Source organism: Semicossyphus pulcher, unplaced genomic scaffold (genome assembly GCF_022749685.1).
Source record: "Semicossyphus pulcher isolate SPU_LCO1_2020_fin unplaced genomic scaffold, fSemPul1.0.p SCAF_16, whole genome shotgun sequence".
In the NCBI taxonomy this organism is placed as follows: domain Eukaryota; kingdom Metazoa; phylum Chordata; class Actinopteri; order Labriformes; family Labridae; genus Semicossyphus; species Semicossyphus pulcher.
Window position 1 is genome coordinate 1,416,474 of NW_027211670.1, and position 24,958 is coordinate 1,441,431.

At 41.3% G+C, this 24,958-nt stretch overlaps 1 protein-coding gene across 1 annotated transcript; it reads right to left on the reverse strand.

Moving 5' to 3' along the window:
- Positions 1-1,787: 1,787 nt before the first annotated feature.
- eme1 (essential meiotic structure-specific endonuclease 1) lies at positions 1,788-24,927 on the reverse strand. The gene is made up of 8 exons (XM_069664928.1): positions 24,258-24,927; positions 23,970-24,097; positions 23,680-23,769; positions 11,115-11,236; positions 7,227-7,365; positions 4,884-4,999; positions 4,615-4,804; positions 1,788-1,964 (listed from the first exon to the last, which is right to left on the reverse strand). Exons 1-8 carry the CDS (start codon positions 24,925-24,927, stop codon positions 1,788-1,790), a joined length of 1,632 nt encoding a protein of 543 aa, XP_069521029.1.
- Positions 24,928-24,958: the final 31 nt, after the last annotated feature.

Here is a 24,958-nt window from a genome sequence, read left to right on the forward strand (position 1 = left end):
GAACTTAACTTCTCTGTTGGTGTTCCCGGAGCCTTTTGGGGATTTTATCATTCAAAAATCAGACAAATAATCTGTCTCTCTCTCTGCAGCATTTATGGAACTTTCTAGCCGTGCAAGAAGTCTGAGCTCCAGCTCTCTGTGATTTAAATTCTAGTATTGTTGTATTGATATATTTTTTGCACTAAGTAGCAGATATACAGGTGTTGTGCTCGCCATACCTGGCTTGTTAGCTTGGTTACATTCATTAAATCATTGGGCCAGTGCAGGATTTAGGAGTTTCCATCCCGTCTGCAGTCAGACTCTTTAACATCAGCATCACTGTCTGATCAAAATACTTCTCTGTAACTCAACCATCAGTCACTACATGGCAGCTGCACTGTTTTTCTATTTATGCATATCTACTTTAATAGATTATTATAGTATGATATCAGACTTTGGTACATATATTTCTACATTTTTATTACCTCATCCATACCGTGCAATTATGTCTGTGTAATTACTTCTCATGTGCAACTGTTATTCATTCTGCAGTATTTCATTTATCTTCACTTATCAACCAGTTCACCACGATACACACCGCGTGTGTTTTTGACTTGGTGCAGTTTTTTGGTACAAAAACATAACCATCCACAAAAAGTGAAAGTTGTACATAGTGTATATATTTATTATTAATATTATTGTATTTTATTGTCTTTTTGTCTTGCATTTTTTTATCCATCCCTTGTTTTACCCTGTCCTTTACTTTGAGCTGTTGGAACAAGTGAATTTCCCCCAATAGGGGATCAATAAAGTCTCAATAAAGTATGTTGGCTTTTCCCCAGAAAGATCACAAAGGACCGTAGTGATGAGAAGATTGGTTATTCTAAGTCGTTCACCCGACGTTCTCTCACCGGGCGAGCGAGCAGCGAATCCACTACTTCTTTAGTGTGATTAATGAACACCTGCAGTCAGTCACCACCACAAACAGAATCTTACACAAAGTTAAACCAGCACATTCACGAGTTAATGGATCAGCCAGACACTGTTTAGCTTTGATAACTTGGTGTTTGCTCACCCCTCGCTCCTCTCCAGCTCCACCCTCTCATCCAAATATGGTCACTTGGCAGCAGTAAACCAACATGGCGGCGCCCACATGCTGGCTTCATTTACGCAGTCGAGAAACCAATGGGTGACGTCACGGTGGCTACATCATTTATTTACACAGTCTGGGTTTTTTTTCTCAACACAGATCCTTTCACCATATTCACAGTGACCATTTTCCTCTGATGTCATGTTCAGGACTGGAGATTAAATGCTGTACTCAAAAGGATAACACACACACAAGGACAGCTGTGGCATAACGCCACATTCTGGGAAACAATCTTAACAGGAATGTAGATTTAATCTTATAAATATTACGCTACCCTGTTTGTGCAAAATCTCTTTAGACGCGTGAAGGCTTCAGACTTTTCTTTTCAAAGACTTCTGATCGATGGTTTCTTTGCTGTCGGCTACTAAAGCCTATCAATGGGTCTCCTTCCTGTTTATTTCAGCGAGACTCAGTGACCGGTATGTGGATCTCACATAACCCATGTCTGAAAGGTGTCAGAAATTCCTTTTAATAATTTTATGCGACCTTTTCAGTAATTAATTCTTAATGATTTTGTTCCTGAAAAACAATGTTCACTATAAAACTTTAATATATACAAAACATAAAAGAATTAATTCTACCTACAAATTCAGTGAACAGACTCAGCCACAGTCCCGAGCTGTTTAAAATAAGATGAGAAACAAACAGCTTTCCTGGGTCAGACGGTGGAGTCCAGAGTCTGCTCAGGGTCGCGGGAGTTCATCAGGAGGAAGAGGCGTTTGGAAAGCTCGGGGCCAACGCGTCGAGTCGTGGAGGTGACGCCTTCTCCTCTGCGGATCAGAAGGTCAGACAGCAGGGAGATCTTTTCACGATCGGTCTTACACAGATTGTACGCCTGCAGAAAGACGGAAAAATCTTTTAAGAAGAAGTCATGTATAAATGCTAATTTGTTTGCAGATATGACCTCAGTGTGTTGCTTTTATATTTCAACCTCTGAAACAAGAGTCCTTTCCATGAGGGCGGCCCTTCAAGGACACCACATTTCAAAAGGGCACAGGGCAATAGCATGTTTTTAAATGTGTTCTTATAACATGTGTTTTCATAAGAGGGAGGCACATGCTTAGAGGCTGCTTTTTACAATTTCCTAATGTGGCCACTTAAAGCTGGCTCCAGAAAACAAGAAATAACATTAGTCCAGATGGGAAAATGCCAATTTTTTAGGGACGCGCCGATACCCGATACCAGTATTGGTTATCGAACGGTATCGCAGCTTAAGTACTCGAACTCGTAAAACTATGACGAGTACCACACCCAAATACCACTTTACAGCTTGACGTTAGCCTCCCTTTAGTGAAGCAGGTAGGCGGAGAGGCAAAGGTGAGTGTTAAATGTTGGCAACAGTTGCAGTTGTATCATTATGTCGATTTACTTTGTTACAGTCAGAAAGTGAGGAACATCTGATGAAATGAAACATGCTTTTAAAGTCATTATGAGAACTGTAATTATGTTATTAAGTACTCATACCGGTACTTGGTATCGGCAAGAACCCAAATGTAAGTACTTGTACTCGGTCTGGTATCGGTGCATCCCAACAATTTTTACAGCCTTTTCAGCCTGTTGAGTATTTATCTAACATTAATTTAATAGTTGGCTTTTCCCCCGGAGAGATTACAGCGGACCGTAGTGATGAGAAGAGCGGTTGTTTTAAGTTGCCCGTTACTTGTCGGCTCGCCGCTCTCTTACCGGGCGAGTGAGCAGCGAGTCCGCTACTTCTGCACTCTGATAACTAAACACCTGCAGTCAGTCACCATCACAAACAGAAACTCCTCCTGGGAAACTAGCTCATTCATTATTTATACAGTCTATGGCTAACAACCGCTAGCTACGCTGAGAAGCATATAGCCTAGCTTCATAGCCTTAGCTGGCTGATTCATGCGGCCCGCCCATAGTCCTCAGCCATAGGCTCAGTCGCGCTCCGCCTCTTTGCCTGCCTCTGGATTAGCCGTCTCTGGCATTTCCAATATATCGACCCCCAGCTGTGGCGCAATTCGGGACGCTTCTTCAGAAACCAGTGGGGGACTGAGACTACGTCCATTATTTATACGGGCTATGGCTGCAATCTTGCTTGATGATACCCTATCACTGAAATTATGAAATCAGTGATGAAACAAAAAGAAAAGTCAGCATATTTCTATCAACCCCCAAAAAATATAAATGCATCATTTTGACAAGAACATTTCCTCTTTTACGCAAGTTCCTTTTCACAACATAAGATATTTACATAAAATTATAGCAATTTTACTGGTCATTACATTTTAACCTGCTGTAGGCTGTAGTCCTGTGGGCGGCTGGTGAACAGTTGATGTTTTGTCCAACCCATTTATCTACACAAATATTAGAAACACCCTCAAGATAACGCACTTAGACAACGGAGCAAAAGGGCGAGGCAATCGAAAGAAATCAGAGGAGAAAGATTTTTGTTATTTTCCATTGTGAGAATAAAGTTGAAATGTTGATTATCACTTCTCAAATTTTCTACATGTAAAATAAATCTGTGAGGAATGATGAGGTCGGAGCCTCGACGCCAAACATGAGTTGTTCTGCTGTTGCAATAAACATTTCAAACTATAACAATGAAAGTTGTGATGTTTTGAGGCGTTTTTTCTGTGTAAAACATTAAACATTCACTGTGAGCGACTAGGATACTCACTCCAATAAAGCCAACTATTGGCTGAGAGAGCTGTTTGTCTTCTGACATCACTTCCTGTTGATTTCTGTTACCGGACCCCCAAATAAAAACTGAATGACACTAAAGTCAAGAGCCATGAAATACTCATTTCTCACTGCACATGTACAATGCTAACCAAATGCGTAAATGGTAAATGGACTGTACTTTTATAGCGCTTTTCTAGTCTTTGCGACCACTCAAAGCTGCTTTTACACGACATGTCACATTCACCCATTCACAACCACATTCATACACTGATGGCAGAGGCTGCTACGTAAAGTGCCCAACTGTCAATCAGATATCACATTCATACCCGTTGGCTATGCCACTGGGAGCAATTTGGGGTTCAGTGTCTTGCCCAAGGACACTTCGACATGTAGCCTGAGGGAGCTGGGGATCGAACCTCCGGCCTTCCGATTGAAAGACGACCGACTCTACCACTGAGCCACAGCCGCCCCATAAAAGAGAATCTACACATTATTTAATACATTTACGCTGTTCTACTCATTTCTGCTGCAGTTTAAAAGCATTGATAAGACACAGGTGATTACTATCTCACTGTACAATGACTTTAAAATCAGCGATGACACAAACACCAGTAACAGGTTAAAGTACAAGTCAAAGATTCCCTCCGATGTTTAAACATCGCAGACCTCAGGGGATCAATATTTGGAATATCACATAAGTGAGTTTGGTGATGTGAATGACTTCACACGCACAGGGAAATAGGATGATTGGTCACATTTTGACTTAAAGTTGAACTTTAGACTGTACAGGTGTACCTCATGAACAGCTGATGAGTGTGTATGTAATTTACCTCCTGGAGCAGCTGTGGGGACGGGTACGCTGCCAGGATGGCTGAGGCCATATCTGGACTGACTCTGTTCAGCTGCTGGATCTGTCTCTTCCACACCTGCAGCAGCCCCTTCCCCACTTTATCCACCTTCTGCCCCCCCGCCCACTCGCTCTCCAGGTAGAAAGAGAAGCCCGTCTTCTCCCTCTCTCGCCTGAAACCACAGAGGATCATGGGAAATGTCTGTTTGATGATCTGAGCAGGACAGAGCTGTAAAGAGGGGGGTCACTTACTTGAAAGGGGCTTCTGCAACCGCTTTAGTTGTCATGGTGATGTGATCTGAGAAGTCCTTCCAGGTTGACAAGAAGCGGACCGAGACACCGGTGTTAAGCTGGAGATGCACCACTGCCTGATGGGAAATCAGAGGACAGCAGCACGATGTGAATCAATATGAAATCTTAAACCCTAAAAATACTCTTAATTAATGCTTCAATGACCCACAGACACATAATAAACCAGTTCTTCTAAATCCAGATGTTTGGACAGGGAAGCTTTCAATTCTACATTACTCCTTTAACAGATGAAAGTGTACATAACTTTCCACCTAATTCACAAATTCAAATCAAATCATCAATGTAATAAGTGCAACTCTGGGGAATAATTAAATTTATCAACCAATTAATGAATCCTGTAGAAATAAATTCATTTAAAAGGTATTCTTCTGCATTTAAGTATTTGACATGTTAAATGGGGGTTGTGCATTTACTTTTTAACTAAGAGCTTTAAGAGTTTCTGGCCTTTAAAAGGTACAAAAAAATAAATTCATCTGTCACTTAAAAGGGGACTTGTTTTCAAATTAAGGGCAAATTAGTTCAATTAAGTTATAAATTAACAGAATTTATTGTATTAAGTGGTTTTGAATTGGAGCTGCAGTGTTTAGCGCTGTCGCCTCACAGCTAGAAGGTTCCTGGTTCGAATCCCGGTTCGGACTCTGCGAGCCTTTCTGTGTGGAGTCTGCATGTTCTCCCTGTGCATGTGTGGGTCCCCTCTGGTACTCCAGCTTCCTCCCACAGTGCAAAGACATGCTCGTTGGGTTCACTGGTGACTCTAAATTTCCTGTAGGTGTGAGCGTGAAAGGTTGTCTGTCTCTGTGTGTCAGCCCTGTGATTGACTTAGCTGGGAAAGGCTCCAGCATAGATGATGGATGGATAGATGGTTTTGAATGGATTATGTTGATGGTTTAACAGGTTATCATAAATCACTATACAGCATTCAAGACTTTTGGGGGAATTAACTGAAACAAGGTTAAGTCTATTTTGAGTTTTTTCTCTTACCCATTTTAAAGCCCTTGAACAAAGATAATAGCTTATTAAAAGCACCTTAATATAGTTAGATACAATCATTTGTACGCTAAAAGGGGAATTCTGTTTAGTTTGTTTTTTAAACTGGACACTGTTTTTTCTCATATTTTGTTCTGTCTTAAAGTCGAGGTGAAATGAAAAGTGTCACTTTAATCCTTTTAGATCACATCCTCTGCAATTTTGTGCATCTATGTGACAATATAGGCCAAAAAAAATACAGAAAATCCATTTCTTCGTATTCTTATATCAAAATCGATCATTTTATTCTTCCTGTAAAACTAAATTTCACGCGTGCTTACGTAAGCTAGGACCAAACAATTTCAAACAATAATATGACATCCACCTGTCAATCAATCTGCAACATTTAGCCGCAGAGCACCAAGAACGCTCGGTCAGTTAGCTAGCTACTGCGCTGTGGAGAACGTCTGTCTACGCCCACTTCTCAACGATCAAATCAAATCCCTCTAATGATATGTCCCGCCTGCACGTCCTGTTTCACTCGGAAATACGTCACGATACGGAAGCTGGATACTCTCAAATGCTGTTTCAGCTCGACTTTAAAGGTCCAAAAAGTTTTGGAGGTGCTCCGGTAGATTGCTTCGGCCTCCAACACAATCCTTTGAGGCAAATGTGCCAGATCAGAGACATTCACTAAAATTACTTATTTTTGTCACTGACAGGCTCAGATTGTTGTTCTAAGTGTCTGACAACATTAGAGAAAGGAAAAGGAAATATCCTTTTATTAAACCAGAAAAAGATCAGATGAAATTCCTCTTTTAAAGCCACCAGACTCCATTGACAAAAACAGCGATTCAACCTAGCAGGACATACATGTTGGTCTACCGCTGCCTTGACTGGTTCATTTAGTTTGTGTCATTGTGGGACTTTGGTGTAAGTTTATATCAAACACTTTTTGTATAACACACAATAAAACTCATAGTTTAACCTCCTGAGGCAGCAGTAGGACAGCAACTCCCATTTTCTGCCAGTGGAGTCTGGCGGCTTGAAGAGCGATGTAGCACTAGTATTAACAAAAGCATCTTACTCTTACTCTATCTTACTAAAAATGATGGCTTATAGTCATTCAGACCGCAAACATTTTTAAAACAGTGCCCAGGCTTTAAAATGCCAGAATTGCGCTTTATATCAGATTAAAAATACCAGTTACACAATAATTATGTTTAAATGTATGCATTTAAGGAAGAATAACATAGACATTTAGTTACAAAGTGAATCATTTATCTATACAAAGTCTGTTTCCTCTAACTAACCCACCTCTTCTACTTCCACTCGTGACACCTCAGGCAGAACCTCCACGCCACCATTCTTCTTCCTCTTCTTCGCTCTTCCTCCCCCTTGCTCCTCGCCCGCCACTGCCTCTCGAAACTTCTTCTGGCTCTGTGACTTGTGGGATCTGAGGACAAAAAGTTCACTCTCTTTTCACTCCTCTAGTTTCATTTCCTCCTCTTCACACATATTGAATCGGCTCATTGTTTCCAGCCAAGCCCAGGCAGACTGTGCCGACACTGATAGGTGACATGTTTCCACATGCTGCTGCACAGCCGGATGTGTTTAAGTTAACTTACAAGTTATATGAGTGCCATTTCTTTTTTTAACATGTCAGTGAGTGTGATACTTCACACTGTCAGACTGCAGCAGCAGAGTGATTCAGCACCTGGCTTATTGTCCTATCTTTCCTCCCCTCCCATGTCTGTTGATCATCTACAACAGGGATGTAAACCAGCAGCACCTCTGATTTAACTACATATATTACTGCTGGGTACTCTGATTAAATATACTACAGCCTTATGCCCTGTGAATATACAAGGAGCCTCATTCACCTTCGTTAGACTTTAAAAAACATCATATATTAAAAACTGATGCAGACTCTCAGCGCTGAGAGGGGGAGAGCACAGGCACAGAGGGAGGAAGGGAGCGGGTCATCGCGGACTGAAGTGATGACATGATATAAGACTGAGTTTGATCATGAAGCCTGATGCTCCTCTACAGCTCTGTGTGAAATATACGAACTACCTGCAGACTGGAGTCTGTGTTAACAGTGACAGACAAACATGAAGATCTGCGTAATTAACACACAGATCCACGTTACTAAATGTCGTCTGTGTTCTCCCGCACTGCGCTATTATAAACTATGATGAACTGATCGCAGGTCACAGCTCCTGCTCGTGTCGTTCACAGCATGTGGAGACGTAGTTTATACTTCATAGTAACTGTGCGTGAGAAACACACAGATCTGTGATCTCTCTTCAGTTAACCAACAGTGCATGTCACGGAGGAAAAAACTAAAAACCGACGGCTCGACTTAAAGAATTTCAAGTTGACCGACAGACTCTACAGGGTTCCTACACATATTCCATTGAAAAATCCAGACTTTTCCAGACTTTTCAGTAGATTTTTCAGACATCAGAGAACAAATAGTTAATGTTTATTACGTAAACAGATGTCACATCCAGGCTTTATATTTGAAGTTGTCAAGTCTGCCCTTAAACACTATTTACTTGTGGCTGTTTAAACCAAACTTAGACATGGCTTCACTGTCAAACATCTCTGTCCATTGAGGATGTAACTAACACCTTTCTACATATACTTTTTTCCCTTTAACATAAAAAAGCCCCTTTATAAGAATAAAAGACGCGTGGAAAAAATTAAAGAATTTAATTTAGTGTCTGTGCAGCCTTAGTTGGATGAACGCAGCCTTTAAGGTTTCCTTACGCAGAAAAAAATCTGCTTTCTTTTCCTTCTTCTAAATGTTCAGACAAGCTTATACCTCTTTCCCACCCAAAATTAGCGTGATGACGCAGGTTTACAGACCCGGGAAGACCCGCTAATAAATGCTTATTGTCTCTTTTCCCGTTGCCAGTGAAGTACACTCTGTTCAGTCTCTTTTTAGCTTCGTCACCGTCTGACGTCACAAACGCGCCAGAAACAGGGTTAGTAACCAGTGAAGATGTTACGGTGGTTAGGTCTTTATTGTATCTATTTCTCATTCAGTCTGTTTATCAAATTTGGTGCCGACAAATTTGGAACGATGTTCGAGCACTGCTCGGACGGAGACGGGCGGAATTTGTAGCCGAGATGACGAGGAGTCGCAGAAGTTACCGAAGGAGCATAGCATCGTGTCGGAAAGGGGGCGGAGCTTAGTGTGCCGACACAGGTTTTGTGTTCCCATCAATGCCAATCTATTGCAGAGTCATGTGACCCGGGTCTGAATGCTGATTGTAACCTTTACTACTAAGCAAAAAAGCTGGGTGTTAGCTGGTTTTTTGACCAGTGGGAAAGCGGCTTAGAATTTAGTTATTTATGATGCTGTGTATACATGCAACTGAAACATATTGCAGCATTTTATTTCAAGCTTATTTGATGGCTGATGTCCTGAGTTGGTTCAGTTATAAAACAGAGCTGTTCTGGAGCCTGGGATATACACTCATAGATGCAGGTTAAATTGCATGCTACGCTTCTTGTCTTGCTTTGGACATTACGCCTGCCGTCTGTCACACAGAGGTTAACATTTTGGCTGCCTGCTCCGAGACAATGAAGAAACCTCTTTTTGCATGATCAATTTACATATAGAAACTCTGAATTTCCAATTTAAGTCTGGTAACACATTTTCCATGCTCTCTTTTCACATGGGAATACCTGAGTAAAATTCCATATTTTCCATACTGCTGGAACCCTGGTTTGCTGTTAGCACACGGTGATAGAGCAGCGGCAGTTAGCTCACGTGAATCAGTGAAAGTTTGAAGTAGGTAGAAAGGAAATATCTGCAAGCCTGTCATGCTAACCCAGACTCAGACTTTAGTCCTTTTGAGGGGGCTATATGTAAGATTTTACATATAAATGGACTGTACTTATATAGCGCTTTTCTAGTCTTTGCGACCACTCAAAGCTGCTTTTACACTACATGTCACATTCACCCATTCACACACAAACCCATTCACACACTGATGGCAGAGGCTGCTACGTAAAGTGCCCAACTGTCAATCAGATATCACATTCATACCCGGTGGCTATGCCACCGGGAGCAATTTGGGGTTCAGTTGCTTGCCCAAGGACACCAATATAATTTTTTATTGCCATGTGTGAAGGGATAGTGGAGGAACTGATAAATTGAGACCTTCCCCAACTTCCTCCATCGGCCCTAACAGCCTGTGGGCTGATTTTTATGTAAAGCACTCGGGACGGTTTTTCCACGTAACAAGAGGATGTGACGTATCTGCGCGTTCGCGAGTACCTCTGCCGAGAGCTCATTCTACGCCTATACAGTCACAGCGTGCAACACGAGACAACAAAGGCTGTGAAATGGAGACGGATAATGCCAACAAACGACCGGCATCCACAACAACACCAACAAAAGTACACACAAGAATAAAAACAAAAATAAGTTTTATCTAGTGGAGCCCGTCTGACCAAACAGGAAGTGACAACCGTCAGGGGGAAAACTAGAGCCAACATCGGCAGGACATGCGAATCATGGAGACCTTCGATTGCTTTTGGGGATCAAAACAGACACAACTTATTGTTGTCATAGAAACAAAACCAGCGTGCAGCGATCTCTCACCGGGTGCAGCGTTTTTTCTCTCACAGCACTAGAGCTTCATCGCAGCTCTCTCCAGCCGCCCTGCCTGGCTAATGTTCGCTAATGCTTGTGATGATTTGCTGGTTCGCCGTTGTAATTTGCCGTTTGGTTATGAAGCACAATGCCAGAGTCAAGCAGTGTATTTATGTTAGAGCTAGCTGGCTAACCTTAGCATGATCGCTAACGTTATGACTACTGAAATACTATCTGAGTGTGTTTGTCAGTCTTGTCAGCTTGACAAATAACTTCGCCAGCTAACATCATACTAACTGCGGTATTATGACAAACAGTGTTGGTTTTGGACAACATGATACAGGTCAATGAACACATCTCATCAGTGAAAAGTAAACAGAGCCGTTGAGTTCCGAGACTGAGCATGCTCAGTTTCATGTCTTCGGCAAAAACCCCGGATGCGCATTCATGCGTGCGAGTGTCCGCCCGAGCACGTACAAGAAGGTTGACTGCAGTTCCCTCAATTGCTGCTTGCAGCTGTAAAATGAAGTTTCATTGAATTTAAATGTCCAACAACATCATATTCAGATCCTTTAGATGCTGTCCTTCCCTACCTGAAATATTTCTCCATGTCGATGACAACCAGGGTCAGAATCTTGTCGGGATGACGCCTCTGCTGCTCCTGAACCCAGGACGTCAGGGTGGGGCCCAAGTCAGACCTGCCCTGCCTCTCCTCCTGCATGAGATAAAATAACAATGTAACAGCAGATGAACTAACATATGAATAATTTATCAACAGCTGAGACTGTGGCTAAATATCAATTAAACAATATATTTTACAATACGGCATATTTAAATTATTACATTTTATGCACTACATCAAACAAAAGGCTGTACCCATAAAAGTGTTAGAACTTCATCTTCACTATAATTTGCATTAAAGGATTTACTTGAACTACAGAATTTAATAAAGCCATAACATATGACCATATAATCTCAATGAGTCTATTTAATATATAGAATTATTTCATTACCAGCAGCATACATTGCATGAAAAGTTGCTGCATTTAACACGTGTTTGTGTATTTCTAAAATTGAACTTCTCAAATGATAAGTCTGATTACATCCTTTATATTTTTCCTTTTTTAAACAAATCTAATAAAAACAGCAGTGAATATACGTATATGTAGTTAAAATCATTATGAGTGTATGTACATGATATACAGTGGGTACGGAAAGTATTCAGACCCCTTTAAATTTTTCACTCTTTGTTTCATTGCAGCCATTTGCTAAAATCGAAAAAGTTCATTTTTTTTCGCATTAATGTACACTCAGCAACCCATCTTGACAGAAAAAAACAGAAATGTAGAACTTTTTGCAAATTTATTAAAAAAGAAAAACTGAAATATCACATGGTCATAAGTATTCAGACCCTTTGCTGTGACACTCATATTTAACTCACATGCTGTCCATTTCTTCTGATCCTCCTTGAGATGGTTCTACTCCTTCATTGGAGTCCAGCTGTGTTTAATTAAACTGATTGGACTTGATTAGGAAAGGCACACACCTGTCTATATAAGACCTTACAGCTCACAGTGCATGTCAGAACAAATGAGAATCATGAGGTCGAAGGAACTGCCCAAGGAGCTCAGAGACAGAATTGTGGCAAGGCACAGATCTGGCCAAGGTTACAAAAGAATTTCTGCAGCACTCAAGGTTCCTAAGAGCACAGTGGCCTCAATAATCCTTAAATGGAAGAAGTATGGGATGACCAGAACTCTTCCTAGACCTGGCCGTCCGGCCAAACTGAGCAATCGTGGGAGAAGAGCCTTGGTAAGAGAGGTAAAGAAGAACCCAAAGATCACGGTGGCTGAGCTCCAGAGATGCAGTAGGGAGATGGGAGAAAGTTCCACAAAGTCAACTATCACTGCAGCCCTCCACCAGTCGGGGCTTTATGGCAGAGTGGCCCGACGGAAGCCTCTCCTCAGTGCAAGACATATGAAAGCCTGCATGGAGTTTGCCAAAAAACACATGGAGGACTCCCAGACTATCAGAAATAAGATTCTCTGGTCTGATGAGACCAAGATTGAACTTTTTGGCGTTAATTCTAAGCGGTATGTGTGGAGAAAACCAGGCACTGCTCATCACCTGCCCAATACAATCCCAACAGTGAAACATGGTGGTGGCAGCATCATGCTATGGGGGTGTTTTTCAGCTGCAGGGACAGGACGACTAGTTGCAATTGAAGGAAAGATGAATGCGGCCAAGTACAGAGATATCCTGGAAGAAAACCTCCTCCAGAGTGCTCAGGACCTCAGACTGGGCCGAAGGTTCACCTTCCAACAAGACAATGACCCAAAGCACATAGCTAAAATAACAAAGGAGTGGCTTCGGAACAAGTCTGTGACCATTCTTGACTGACCTAAACCCAATTGAGCATCTCTGGAGAGACCTGAAAATGGCTGTCCACCAACGTTCACCATCCAACCCTGACAGAACTGGAGAGGATCTGCAAGGAAGAATGGCAGAGGATCCCCAAATCCAGGTGTGAAAAACTTGTTGCATCATTCCCAAGAAGACTCATGGCTGTACTAGCTCAAAAGGGTGCTTCTACTCAATACTGAGCAAAGGTCTGAATACTTATGACCATGTGATATTTCAGTTTGTTTTTTTTTTTATAAATTTGCCAAAAGTTCTACATTTCTGTTTTTTTCTGTCAAGATGGGTTGCTGAGTGTACATTAATGAGAAAAAAAAAAGAACTTTTTCGATTTTAGCAAATGGCTGCAATGAAACAAAGGGTGAAAAATTTAAAGGGGTCTGAATACTTTCCGTACCCACTGTATCTTCTTCCTCTGTGCCACACACCTCATTGCTGTCCTCATTGCTGTCCTCATTGCTGTCAAGGGGGGGGGGGGGGGGGGGTGTCAAACTTTTGTTGGTGATTTTATGGACACTCTGGAATCTTTTAACTTAATTCAGGCAATCAGGGAACCCACACACTCAAAGGGCCATATTTTAGATTTAGCTTTATACAGTGGTCTCAGTCCTGACAACTTTGAGACAAAGGATATCTGTGTGTCTGATCATAAGACTGTTTTATTCAGAATGGTTTTATCCCAGCCACCTTTTACCAACAATGCACCTGTCCGCCGTCGTGTTTTTAACTCAATGTCTGCTAGCAAGTTTTCAGAGCTTTTTATTTCTGCCTCTTCAACTGCCTTTTACCCAAATTTTAACACAGAGGTGCTGGTCTCCTTTTTAATCAAACCTGTCAGACCTTCCTGGACTCTGTTGCTCCTTACAAAGTCAAAATCTAACCGAGCACCCCAGCCATGGTTCACAGAGTCAACACATGAATTAAAAAGAGACTGAAGAAGAAAGGAACGAAAATGGAAGAAAACAGGTTTACAAGTATTTTATGATATCTGGAAAGAAGCATTGCAAAAATATCAAAAGGCAGTTAATGACACAAGAGCCTCATTTTATTCCAACCTAATTTAACTAATCATTCTAACCCCAGAATTTTATTTAAGGTTTTAGAATCCATCACCACCCCCTCCCCCTGTCATACTGATGCTTCTCAAGAATTGTGTGAGAGGTTTTTAATTTCATTTACAAATAAAGTAAATGACATAAGGAAACAAATCACCCAGCCAGACCATAATTTACAGGAGGGACATTTTTTGTTATTTTAGCAGCTTTGCGCCTATATCCTTGTAGGCTAGTGACAATGCCCCCGAAATTTTGAGATACCCCTACCTGAGGTATAACTAAACCCAACAATGCTTTTCCTCATCTCTAAGGTCTCCCATATATGAAATGGATTCTTGGATAAAATTATTTCCCTGCTAAGATCGTGAAATTGACAGATATTGTCATATACCTCCAAACCAAAAAAGGCCTGAAATATAGCCTGTCCGTATTGGAGTTAAGACATATAAACTAATGCAGAATAATAACACAAGCTCTGAGAGCTTTGAAACTTAGCATGTTTGTAGCCAGGGAGTTGCTTTACCTACTAGAAAAACCTGGATGTAAATATCTTGATGTATGAAATGGATGGAGACCTGTAAACACATACCTAAAATAAGCGGACATTCAAAAAATATATATCTATGCAGAATGTTATCATTTACTTTGTAGTTGCTTTGCCAGAGATTATCATAGGAACACATATGATGGCTTGTTGGAAAGGCGAGGTTGTGCTGAATCCAGCAATACCAAATATGTATATATGGTATGAACAATGAAGATGGTATGTCACTCAATGTATGAGGTGTCCAAAATGAAAGAAAATGAAACACTGACATAATACAGCCACATGTTTGGTAACCTCTGTGGGCATGTGAATCAACACACCTGTTCTCGCAGTCACACAGGATGTTGGGTACATACTTGCTGCATTGACGACGTGATAGACGATCACTGCTGACATATGATTGGCTGTCATGCTCTACCTGCTCCATGCTTTTCCTCAATATGTCTGCCCTGTGTAATAATTGAGTTTCAGAAAGACTCTGACTTGTCTCTGGAAGTGTTGTCTCACAGTCTTCTGTATGTTCTTCACTCTTTTCTCTGACTTGAGCAGCTTCCCTCAGTGCGCAACCTACAGTCATACTCTCCGAACACACCAGATCTGACTTTCCTGGACATGGAACAAATACCAGCCTGTCTTTGCAATGCTGCATCAGCTTTCCCTTTAGTTTCCAGGATCTGTATTTCTTGTGTTGGACCATGGACACATCATCTTCCTCAGAAATGCTCAATAGTATGTCACCGTAGCTATCAGTCAAATAGTTGAGAGTCCTCACTTTCATATCCTTGGACAATATTGTTTTATCAATGTCTTCGTTGAGCTTAATAAAGGCTTTGTCATAGACATTGTTCTGCTTTTCTGATTCTTTTCTTCGTCTGGCAGCTGCTATATTTCATTCAGAGATGTATGCTGCAAGGCACTTTTTATGGTATTTGGCATCATATGCAAAGAGATCTGGGCATGAGAGCATCTGAAGATGTACATCTTCATCAAGCCTTTCAGAAGCTGCATGAAGGACCTTGTCTCTGGTATTCGCGCCTGTACCAGTTAAAATGGCTGGTCTTGTGCTGGCCTTCCCACAAATGAAACAATCTCTCCGTATGTTAAATGATGTTGTATCAGCTCTACTCAGCCTTCTTGGCACAGATGTGCTCTCACTCTCAACATTTGCAACTTGCTGCTCACTGATTTTTGTCTTACTGCAGTAGTTCGCTCTACATGATACATGATATGATACTTTAATTTTGGCTGAAAGTATGTCATCTCTATATGGAGCCAGGGTTGGACATCATCATCTCTCTCCTGAGCAAGGGTAAGTATGCGTTGGAGGCCTTCTAGTGTGGGGTTTTGGACATTTGGATCTTTTTTCTTGCCCTTTTCAAAATGTTTCCCACAAATGATACAAAGATTTGGATCCAATGTCTGTAAGACATCCTCCATAATTCAACAGACTAGTAAAAAGGGAAAAATAATATACATTTCAGAATTTGCATTTTCATAATACAAATTACACATGCACTCTACAGTGTTGTTACTAGCAGAAAGAATGGTGCTAATTCAGAAGGCTAAGTACTTTCATAGCTATTAGATCACTATTGATCACTATATGATCACTATTTAGTAACATTCGATGTCCTATTAACCGACTACTCTCCAGTTAACAAAAATGTACTCACAAGATGTTTGTCTGATAGGGCTGTAGCTAAATTTAAGGAAACAATTCCAGCTGCTTTTAATTCTTTACCACATCTGTTTACTACAGAAAGCTCTGATGCTAATGCTAGTCCCTCTCAGCTTGATCAGTTTGTTGATAGTACTGCAGGTTTGCTGAGAAGTACTCTAGACTCGATTGCCCCCTTAAAAAAGAAGATTATCAAATGACAGAGGCTAGCTCCATGGTATGACTCAGAAACTCATACTTGAAGCAAATGTCGCGTAAATTTGAAAGAATGTGGCGATCCACCAAAACAGAAGAGTCTTGTTTACTCTGGCAAAATAGTCTTAATAAATACAGGAAGGCCCTACGGCATGCTCGAGGTGTCTACTACTCCTCCCTCATAGAAGAACATAAAAACAATCCCAGGTACCTTTTCAACCTTTTAATGACAAAATCCTAAAGATTAGAGACAAAATTTGTAACCACCTGCTGTTAACTGGTGCAGATGTATCTTTGGAAACTGCTCAAAAACCTGATGTTTACCTTGACTGTTTTTCTCCAATTGACCTTCCTGAGCTAAATTCTCTGATATCTTCGTCTAAACCATCAACCTGTCTTTTAGACCCGATTCCAACCAAGCTGCTTAAGGAAGTCTTTCCCTCAATTAGCACTTCTTTACTAGATATGATCAATATGTCTTTATCGACGGGCTATGTACCCCAGTCTTTTAAACTAGCTGTAATTAAGCCACTTCTTAAAAAGCCTACCCATGATTCAGGCACCTTAGCTAACTATAGACCTATATCTAACCTTCCTTTTATCTCAAAGATCCTTGAGAAAGCAGTCGCTAATCAATTATGTGACTTTCTTCATAACAACAGTTTATTTGAGGACTTTCAGTCAGGATTTAGAGTCCACCATAGCACTGAGACAGCACTTGTGCGAGTTTCAAATGATCTACTTACTGCTTCAGACAGAGGACTTCTCTCTGTACTCGTCCTGTTAGATCTTAGTGCCGCTTTCGACACGATAGACCATCACATCCTGTTACAGAGACTAGAACATTTAATTGGCATTACAGGATCTGCATTAAGTTGGTTTAAATCTTATTTATCAGATCGATCTCAGTTTGTTAATGTTCATGATGTGTCCTCTATGCAAACCAAAGTTAGTCATGGAGTTCCACAAGGTTCTGTGCTCGGACCGATTCTTTTTACCTTATATATGCTTCCTCTTGGTAATATCATGAGGAAACACATTAATTTTCATTGTTATGCAGATGATACTCAATTATACTTATGAAACCAGACGAAACCAATCAGCTATCTAAACTAGAAGCATGCCTTAAGGACATAAAGATCTGGATGACTAGAAACTTTCTGCTACTTAATGCAGAAAAACTAGTCCATGCATTCGTTACTTCCAGGTTGGATTATTGTAACTCGTTACTATCAGGCTGCCCTAATAAGTCACTAAAAACTCTGCAGCTGGTACAAAATGCTGCAGCACGTGTGCTGACAAGAACTAGGAAGAGAGATCACATCTCTCCTGTATTAGCCTCTCTGCACTGGCTTCCTGTAAAATCTAGAATAGAATTTAAAATCCTTCTTCTTACTTACAAAGCTCTTAATGGTCAGGCACCATCATATCTTAAAGAGCTCATAGTGCCATATCACCCCTCTGGAACATTGCGCTCCCAGGATGCAGGCCTGCTTGTGGTACCTAAAGTCTCTAAGAGTAGTGTTGGAGGTAGAGCCTTCAATTACCAGGCCCCCCTCCTCTGGAACAATCTACCAGTCAAGGTCCGGGAGGCAGACACCCTCTCTTCTTTTAAGAGTAGACTTAAAACTTTCCTCTTTGATAAAGCTTATAGTTAGGGCTGGCTCAGGCTTGGACTAGCCCATAGTTATGCTGCTATAGGTTTAGACTGCCGGGGGGATCTGACACACCAAGCTTCTCTCTCTCTTTATTTTGCTAATCTTCACACTAGTCTACCACTATTATTGGCATTGTAACCATAAGTATGTGTCTGTTGTTGTTCATATAACAAGAACATATGTTGTTGTTGTAACAAGAACATATGTTGTTGTTGCTCTCTTTGCCTGTCTCTATCCTGCATCTCCTTCTATCCCATGTTCGGCCCATCCAGTCGAGGCAGATGGCTGTTCAACATGAGTCTGGTTCTGCTCGAGGTTTCTGCCTGTTAAAAGGAAGTTTTTCTGCCAATGTGCCGAATATTGCTTCGCTACTCATGGTGATTCATGTTGGGCCTCTCTTTAAATAACATAACAAAGAGTCGGTCTAGACCAGGGGTCCGTTTCACAAAGCAGGTTCAACAAACTCTGAGTCTAACCCTGAACTCTTAGTTGATCTACTCTGAGATAGGAAACTCTGAGTAGGTTCACCCAGAGTTAAGTGCATGCACGCTGACTATAAAAAAACAGCATTAATGGAGCCCCAATACCACGATTCACCATGGCAACGGTACACAAAAAGAGGTCCTTCTACGTCACACCAGTGGAGCTCGAAATCCTCACGCGGACGTTCAGCGAATACGAGCATGTTTTTAGAAAAATAAAGTAACACGGCTGCAGCTGCAAAAGAGAGAGAAGCGGCGTGGGAAGAAACTGCTGCTCGAGTGAACGCGCAAGTTTGAACTGGTCTATTTATTTAATACTTAATCACGACCGGAAGCTAAAATTTATATTAATTTAGGAGCAATGCAGAGAAAAACATACATGGAAGCAGTTGAAAATAAAACACCAGAACATCATTCAAAGGTGCGGCTCAGGCAGAACAGGCTCATTGCTGAACCTCACTTCATCATATTTTAAATATTAAACAGATTAAATATCATTCAGTGGCTGTTTTAATGTGCATTAGCTTTATCCCTAACATGATGCTGACTTCACATACATTATAATTCATGTTGATTAAACTGAATTGTGTTAGTTAAAAAAAAAAAAAAAAAAATTCCAGTAATTTACGGCGTCTTATCTGAGTGCTCTCGGCAGTGGTGGTGGAAAATCTAAAAATGATGACTTTGACACAGATTTGTCCTTTGATTTTTTTATCATAAATATAAAAGCGAAGCGAAAACCGCTGCTGAAAAACCGCTGCTGAAAACTGCTCTGACCGCGAAAGCGGTCAGAGCAGCACAGAGACGCAACGTTTCTTCTTTTAATTCGGTAACCGCTCAAACACACGCGTGAGACGGGCTGAATGAATGAGGAAGTCGAATGAGGGTTTTATATTCTAGAGGGAGGAGACAGAGCGAAAGTCTGAGTTTCCTGAAGAAAACCTGCTCGTGACCACGTTAGGTTCACAGACACAGTTACCACAGTAACCAGCTCAGAGTTAAAGTTACCTCTCTTTCTGAAACAGCAAACCCGAGGTTTCCCTCAGTTCAGGGTTAACAGACTCAGGGTTTTCACTAAACCTGCTTTCTGAAAGGGACCCCTGCTCTTTTTGTAAAGTGTCTCGAGATAACTCTGGTTATGATTTGGCGCTATACAAATAAAATTTGAAATTTGATTTGATAGCTAGGCTATTTCACTACTTGGATGAGTCTAGGTCAGCCTTTTCACATGAAATACTATTTGTAATGATTTACCTGTCAGTTTAGGAAAATATCCAAAAGTCAATGATGTAGCTAGCTTCAGCTGGATCCAATAGCCTAACAGTAGTCAACTCACTAGACCACATTAATACTTATCAAATCAAGTATATCCAATATCTAATCAAAGGTCACATCAAGGGGGTAGTGGGCTCTACTGCCCACTTCTGGTCTGGAGAGACCAAAGCTGCCAATATTATTTCCCATTATTCAGTTATGACTTGACCACAAAGAAATTCAAGTGGATGTCAATATTGTGATAAAGGTGCTCCCTTCAATTTTAACCTGATTCAATTGGATCTTTCTTTCCGTATGAACTGTATAGTACAATGTGCCATATGAAATATATAATTATTAAATGTATTATAACATAGAGCAGCACTTACCTCATGTCACTTAATTTGCAGTAACATTGAATTTGTCAACATTCTTCTGACCGTTGATAATGGGCATTGGACTGGAGGCTGTATTATGTCAGTGTTTCATTTTCTTTCATTTTGGACACCTCATACATTGAGTGACATACCATCTTCATTGTTCATACCATATATACATATTTGGTATTGCTGGATTCAGCACAACCTCGCCTTTCCAACAAGCCATCATATGTGTTCCTATGATAATCTCTGGCAAAGCAACTACAAAGTAAATGATAACATTCTGCATAGATATATATTTTTTGAATGTCCGCTTATTTTAGGTATGTGTTTACAGGTCTCCATCCATTTCATACATCAAGATATTTACATCCAGGTTTTTCTAGTAGGTAAAGCAACTCCCTGGCTACAAACATGCTAAGTTTCAAAGCTCTCAGAGCTTGTGTTATTATTCTGCATTAGTTTATATGTCTTAACTCCAATACGGACAGGCTATATTTCAGGCCTTTTTTGGTTTGGAGGTATATGACAATATCTGTCAATTTCACGATCTTAGCAGGGAAATAATTTTATCCAAGAATCCATTTCATATATGGGAGACCTTAGAGATGAGGAAAAGCATTGTTGGGTTTAGTTATACCTCAGGTAGGGGTATCTCGAAAACTAAAGCCCTTTTTGACAGTTTGTCACTAGCCTATTGTCCTTTTTATCTGAAATTTTATCCCATATGAAACCAACTTCGTGCAGTCTTGATTTCGTTCCCACCAAATTTTTCAAAGAGGTGTTTAACACTGTTGGACCCAGTATTTTATCGATTATCAACAGCTCCTTGGAAGAAGGCATTTTCCCTTCTGTTTTTAAACACGCTGTGGTCCAACCTCTTTTAAAGAAACCCAACCTCGACCCCTCTGATTTTAACAATTTTAGGCCAATTTCTAAACTGCCATTTTTATCAAAAGTTTTAGAAAAAATGGTTTCAACCCAACTTTTATCTTTTATGTCTTTTAACAACCTCTTTGAGAAATTTCCATCTGGTTTTAGAGCTCAACACAGTACGGAAACGGCTCTCCTCAAGGTTAACAATGACCTACTTTTAGCAGCGGACAGGGGGGAGGGCACAATTTGAATCCTTTTAGACTTAGGCCATGTCCACACGGAGAAGGAGCCGACTTCGTTTTGAAAAGTTTTCCGTAAACACAGCGCCGTCTCAGGAAATGTTTGCGTCCCCATGAAACCACTGTAATATATACAACCGGCCTGTGGGTGGCGCTGTAACGCAGCCACACAAATACAACAAACCGGAGAAGAAGAAATAGAGCATGCGTATAAGTGTAACAAAAAAAGAAGAAACACAAGCAGAAGACGATGGCGCAAAATATGAGTGGAACTAGAAAAGAGACCTTTGTGTGGACTGACGACGAGGTTGAACTTCTGCTTCGGGTCTGCAGAAAGAGCGCGACACTGTAGCCGCCATAGCTGTTGTTGTTGTCGGTGGTGGTGGGTTAGCGCATGCGTGACGTACTGAGACGGCCCGATTCAAGAAAGATCCGTATAGGCTGTACACACGGAAACGCCAGGGTGGCATTTAGGGATTTATCCACTCTGGGAGGCGGTTTCAAAAATTAGCCTATACGGGCTCCTGAAATGCCGGTTCCGTGTGGACGACCATACGACAAAAAACTTTGGTGTTTACTCCTAAACCCATCTCCGTGTGGACATGGCCTTAAGTGCAGCTTTTGACACTGTGGATCATGCCATTTTAATTGATCATAAAAATTGGGTTGGTATCAGGGACACTACACTTAGTTGGTTTTATTCTTACCTTTTAGAACAAACCTTTGCGGTCACCATAGGTAACTACTCCTCCTCTACCACTAAAATTACCTGTGGTGTACCGCAGGGTTCAGTTTTAGGTCCGATTTTATTTTCAATTTACATGCTGCCACTTGGCCAAATAATTCAGCGCCACAATGTCTCCTTTCATTGCTAGGCAGACGACTAACAGATATACCTTCCACTGAGACCTGGGGACCCTAGAAGCCTAGCTGCTGTCAAAGATTGCCTCAGTGACATCAACTGTTGGATGGCTGAGAACTTTCTTCAATTAAATAACTCCGAAACAGAAATAATACTGATCAATGCAAACCACTCTACCCTCCATATAGACAGTGGCCTTGGCGCCCTGTCTACTAATGTAAAACCTACTGCCAGAAACCTTGGTGTAATATTCGACTGTGATCTTACCTTCGACAAACACATAAAGAAAGTTGTACAATCCTGCTTCCACCATTTACGCACCATCTCATAAACTAAAGCGATAATTACCCAACCGGACCTTGAAAAAATAATCCATGCACTCATCTTCTGGATTACTGTAACTCCCTGCTCTCCGGAATCAATCAGAAATCTCTCTCTTGCCTCCTACTAGTCCAGAATGCAGCAGCTAGGCTTCTTACTGGTTTTAACAGACGACATCACATCACCCCAGTCCTGGCTTCTCTGCATTGGCTTCCCGTGACTTTTAGAATTGATTTTAAGATTTTACTGATCACTTTTAAAGCACGCATGGGTCTGGCTCCAAGCTACATCATAGAGCTGTTAACACCATATGAGCCAGCCCGCAGCCTTAGATCCTCAGGTGGGGGCCTTCTGGTCGTTCCAAAGTCGAGGCTTAAAACCAAAGGAGATCGTGCCTTTGCCATCAGGGCCCCTCGGCTTTGGAACAACATGCTTGAGGAGATAAGTCTCGCAAAATCAGTGACATCTTTTAAATCTCTTCTTAAAACTCACTTTTATGTTATGTCGTCTTCTTATTGGCTCTTATCTATCTTTTAGAAATTTTTATTTCACTTTATTGTCTCGTTATCATCTTTTTATTTGCTTTTAGTTCTTTTATGTCCTTTTATTGTTTTATCATTATTTTGTTGTTTTTACAGCTCTTATTTCTCTTTTGCTTTATTTCCTCTCTTTGATTTGGTTTAGGTGTTTTATTTCTATTTATTGTATCTACTTTGTCTTGCTTTGTCCCCTCGGTCTCAGGCCTGGCCATGTTGTGAGGGTTCTCCTATTGTTGGGTTCTGTGCTTTGCCTGTTCTTGTGATTTGCTGGTTTTATGATTTGCTTGTTTTCCTGTTTTGCTTTACCTCATTGTCAAAGCACTTTGTAAACTCTTGTTTTTAAAGGTGCCATATAAATAAAGTTATTATTATTATGATAACATTAATCTATTTGTGCTCTGATGTCAGATATTGTCTGAAAAATCTACTGAGAAGCCTGGAAATTTGAGTTTGGAAAAGTATGCCATTTTAAAATGGAATAAGTATAGGAACCCTGACCATCCAGTCAGATCTGAAATCAGCTTGAGTCTCGTGGCTCTTTCCTGTTCCTGTGTACTATTGGGTTTATTCAAGTTTAATCTGGTCTCGTTTTAAAGCAGCGATGTCAGTCCCCATGTCGATGCTGTAGTTACAAGTAGCAGCTGCACCACTTACCTGAATGTAGTTGTGGATAAGAGTGATAAAGTCATCAACTGTCATCTGCATCACAACATGGGCCTCTGGTTCACACACTCCATCATCTGTCTGAGATAAAAAAAAAAGGAAACACACTGAAGATCAGAATGATGTCATTATGGTGTAGTTGTAATTTTATTTCAATGCTTCTCATTCTGTAACATGGTGTCGTTTATTTAAGGAAAATACAGCAAGGTGTCACACAATATTTGGAAAGTATATATTCATTCACAGCCAAAGGATAAATAAGTGTGTGAGTATGTTATCACCTGTGCACAGGGAGTCCTCCTCATCCAGCTGACACTGCGTGGGAGGGGTTGTTTCTCGATGGCACAGCTACAACCCAGAGCCTGTACGGAGGCCAGCAGAGTCCCGCCTCCTTCCAGCTGTAGGAGAGCTACAAACAAAAACACAAAGTAACCACATACCATTAACCCCTCACATACTGTCGCTTAAGTATTTCCCTCAAGGTTTAACACAATACAAACTTTATTTACTGTATAAAATGACAGATTGTGTGAAAACACTTATGTTCCAATTCAATCTTTTCTCTCTACCTGGGTCCACAGCCACCACCATGTGCTTGATACACTCCTCTGGCCTCAGGGCCTTGGCAGCCTCAGCCAGAGCTTTCCTCTCTGCTTTCTGTCTTTCTTGTTCCTGCCTGAGTGCCTCCTTGCCCTTCTGCTGCCCGTCCCTGGCCTGCCTCTTCCTCAGAGCCTCATCCCTGGAGGCCTGGATCTCCTCCGCCGTGCGCTTGGCAGGTTTCCTCTTGGCAGGAGAGGTTTCGGTGCTAGAGAGAGACTTGGGAGGCAGCCATTGCTGAGGGAAAGCCGCAGCCTTCTCTGAACCATCTGAGACACTGTTGCTCACTGTTCTCACCTGATGGCAGCTGGACAGATTGGATGGCAAATACTGCTCAGCATCTTTCCCATTAGTGACAGCGGAGGAGGCGCTAATCACATTGTCCTGCCTCTGTTTGAGTCTCTGAGCCAGAGGGACATAAGGTGCATCGTCATCAGAATCGCTGCTGATCATCATTACATCAGCCGTTCTTTTACCCACATTGGCCTTCACTGTCGTGAACATGACTGCCTCTTCTGCATCACAGCCATCTAGGCCAACTAGGTCTGGTTTCTTCGTATAGCTCTGGGAGACTTGGCTAAGGAAGTCAAACACAGGCAGCTCCTCATCCAGGTCACTGGTGGAGTCACTGTAGCTGCCCATGTTCTTTCATGTCCAAGCTGAAATTCCGTTC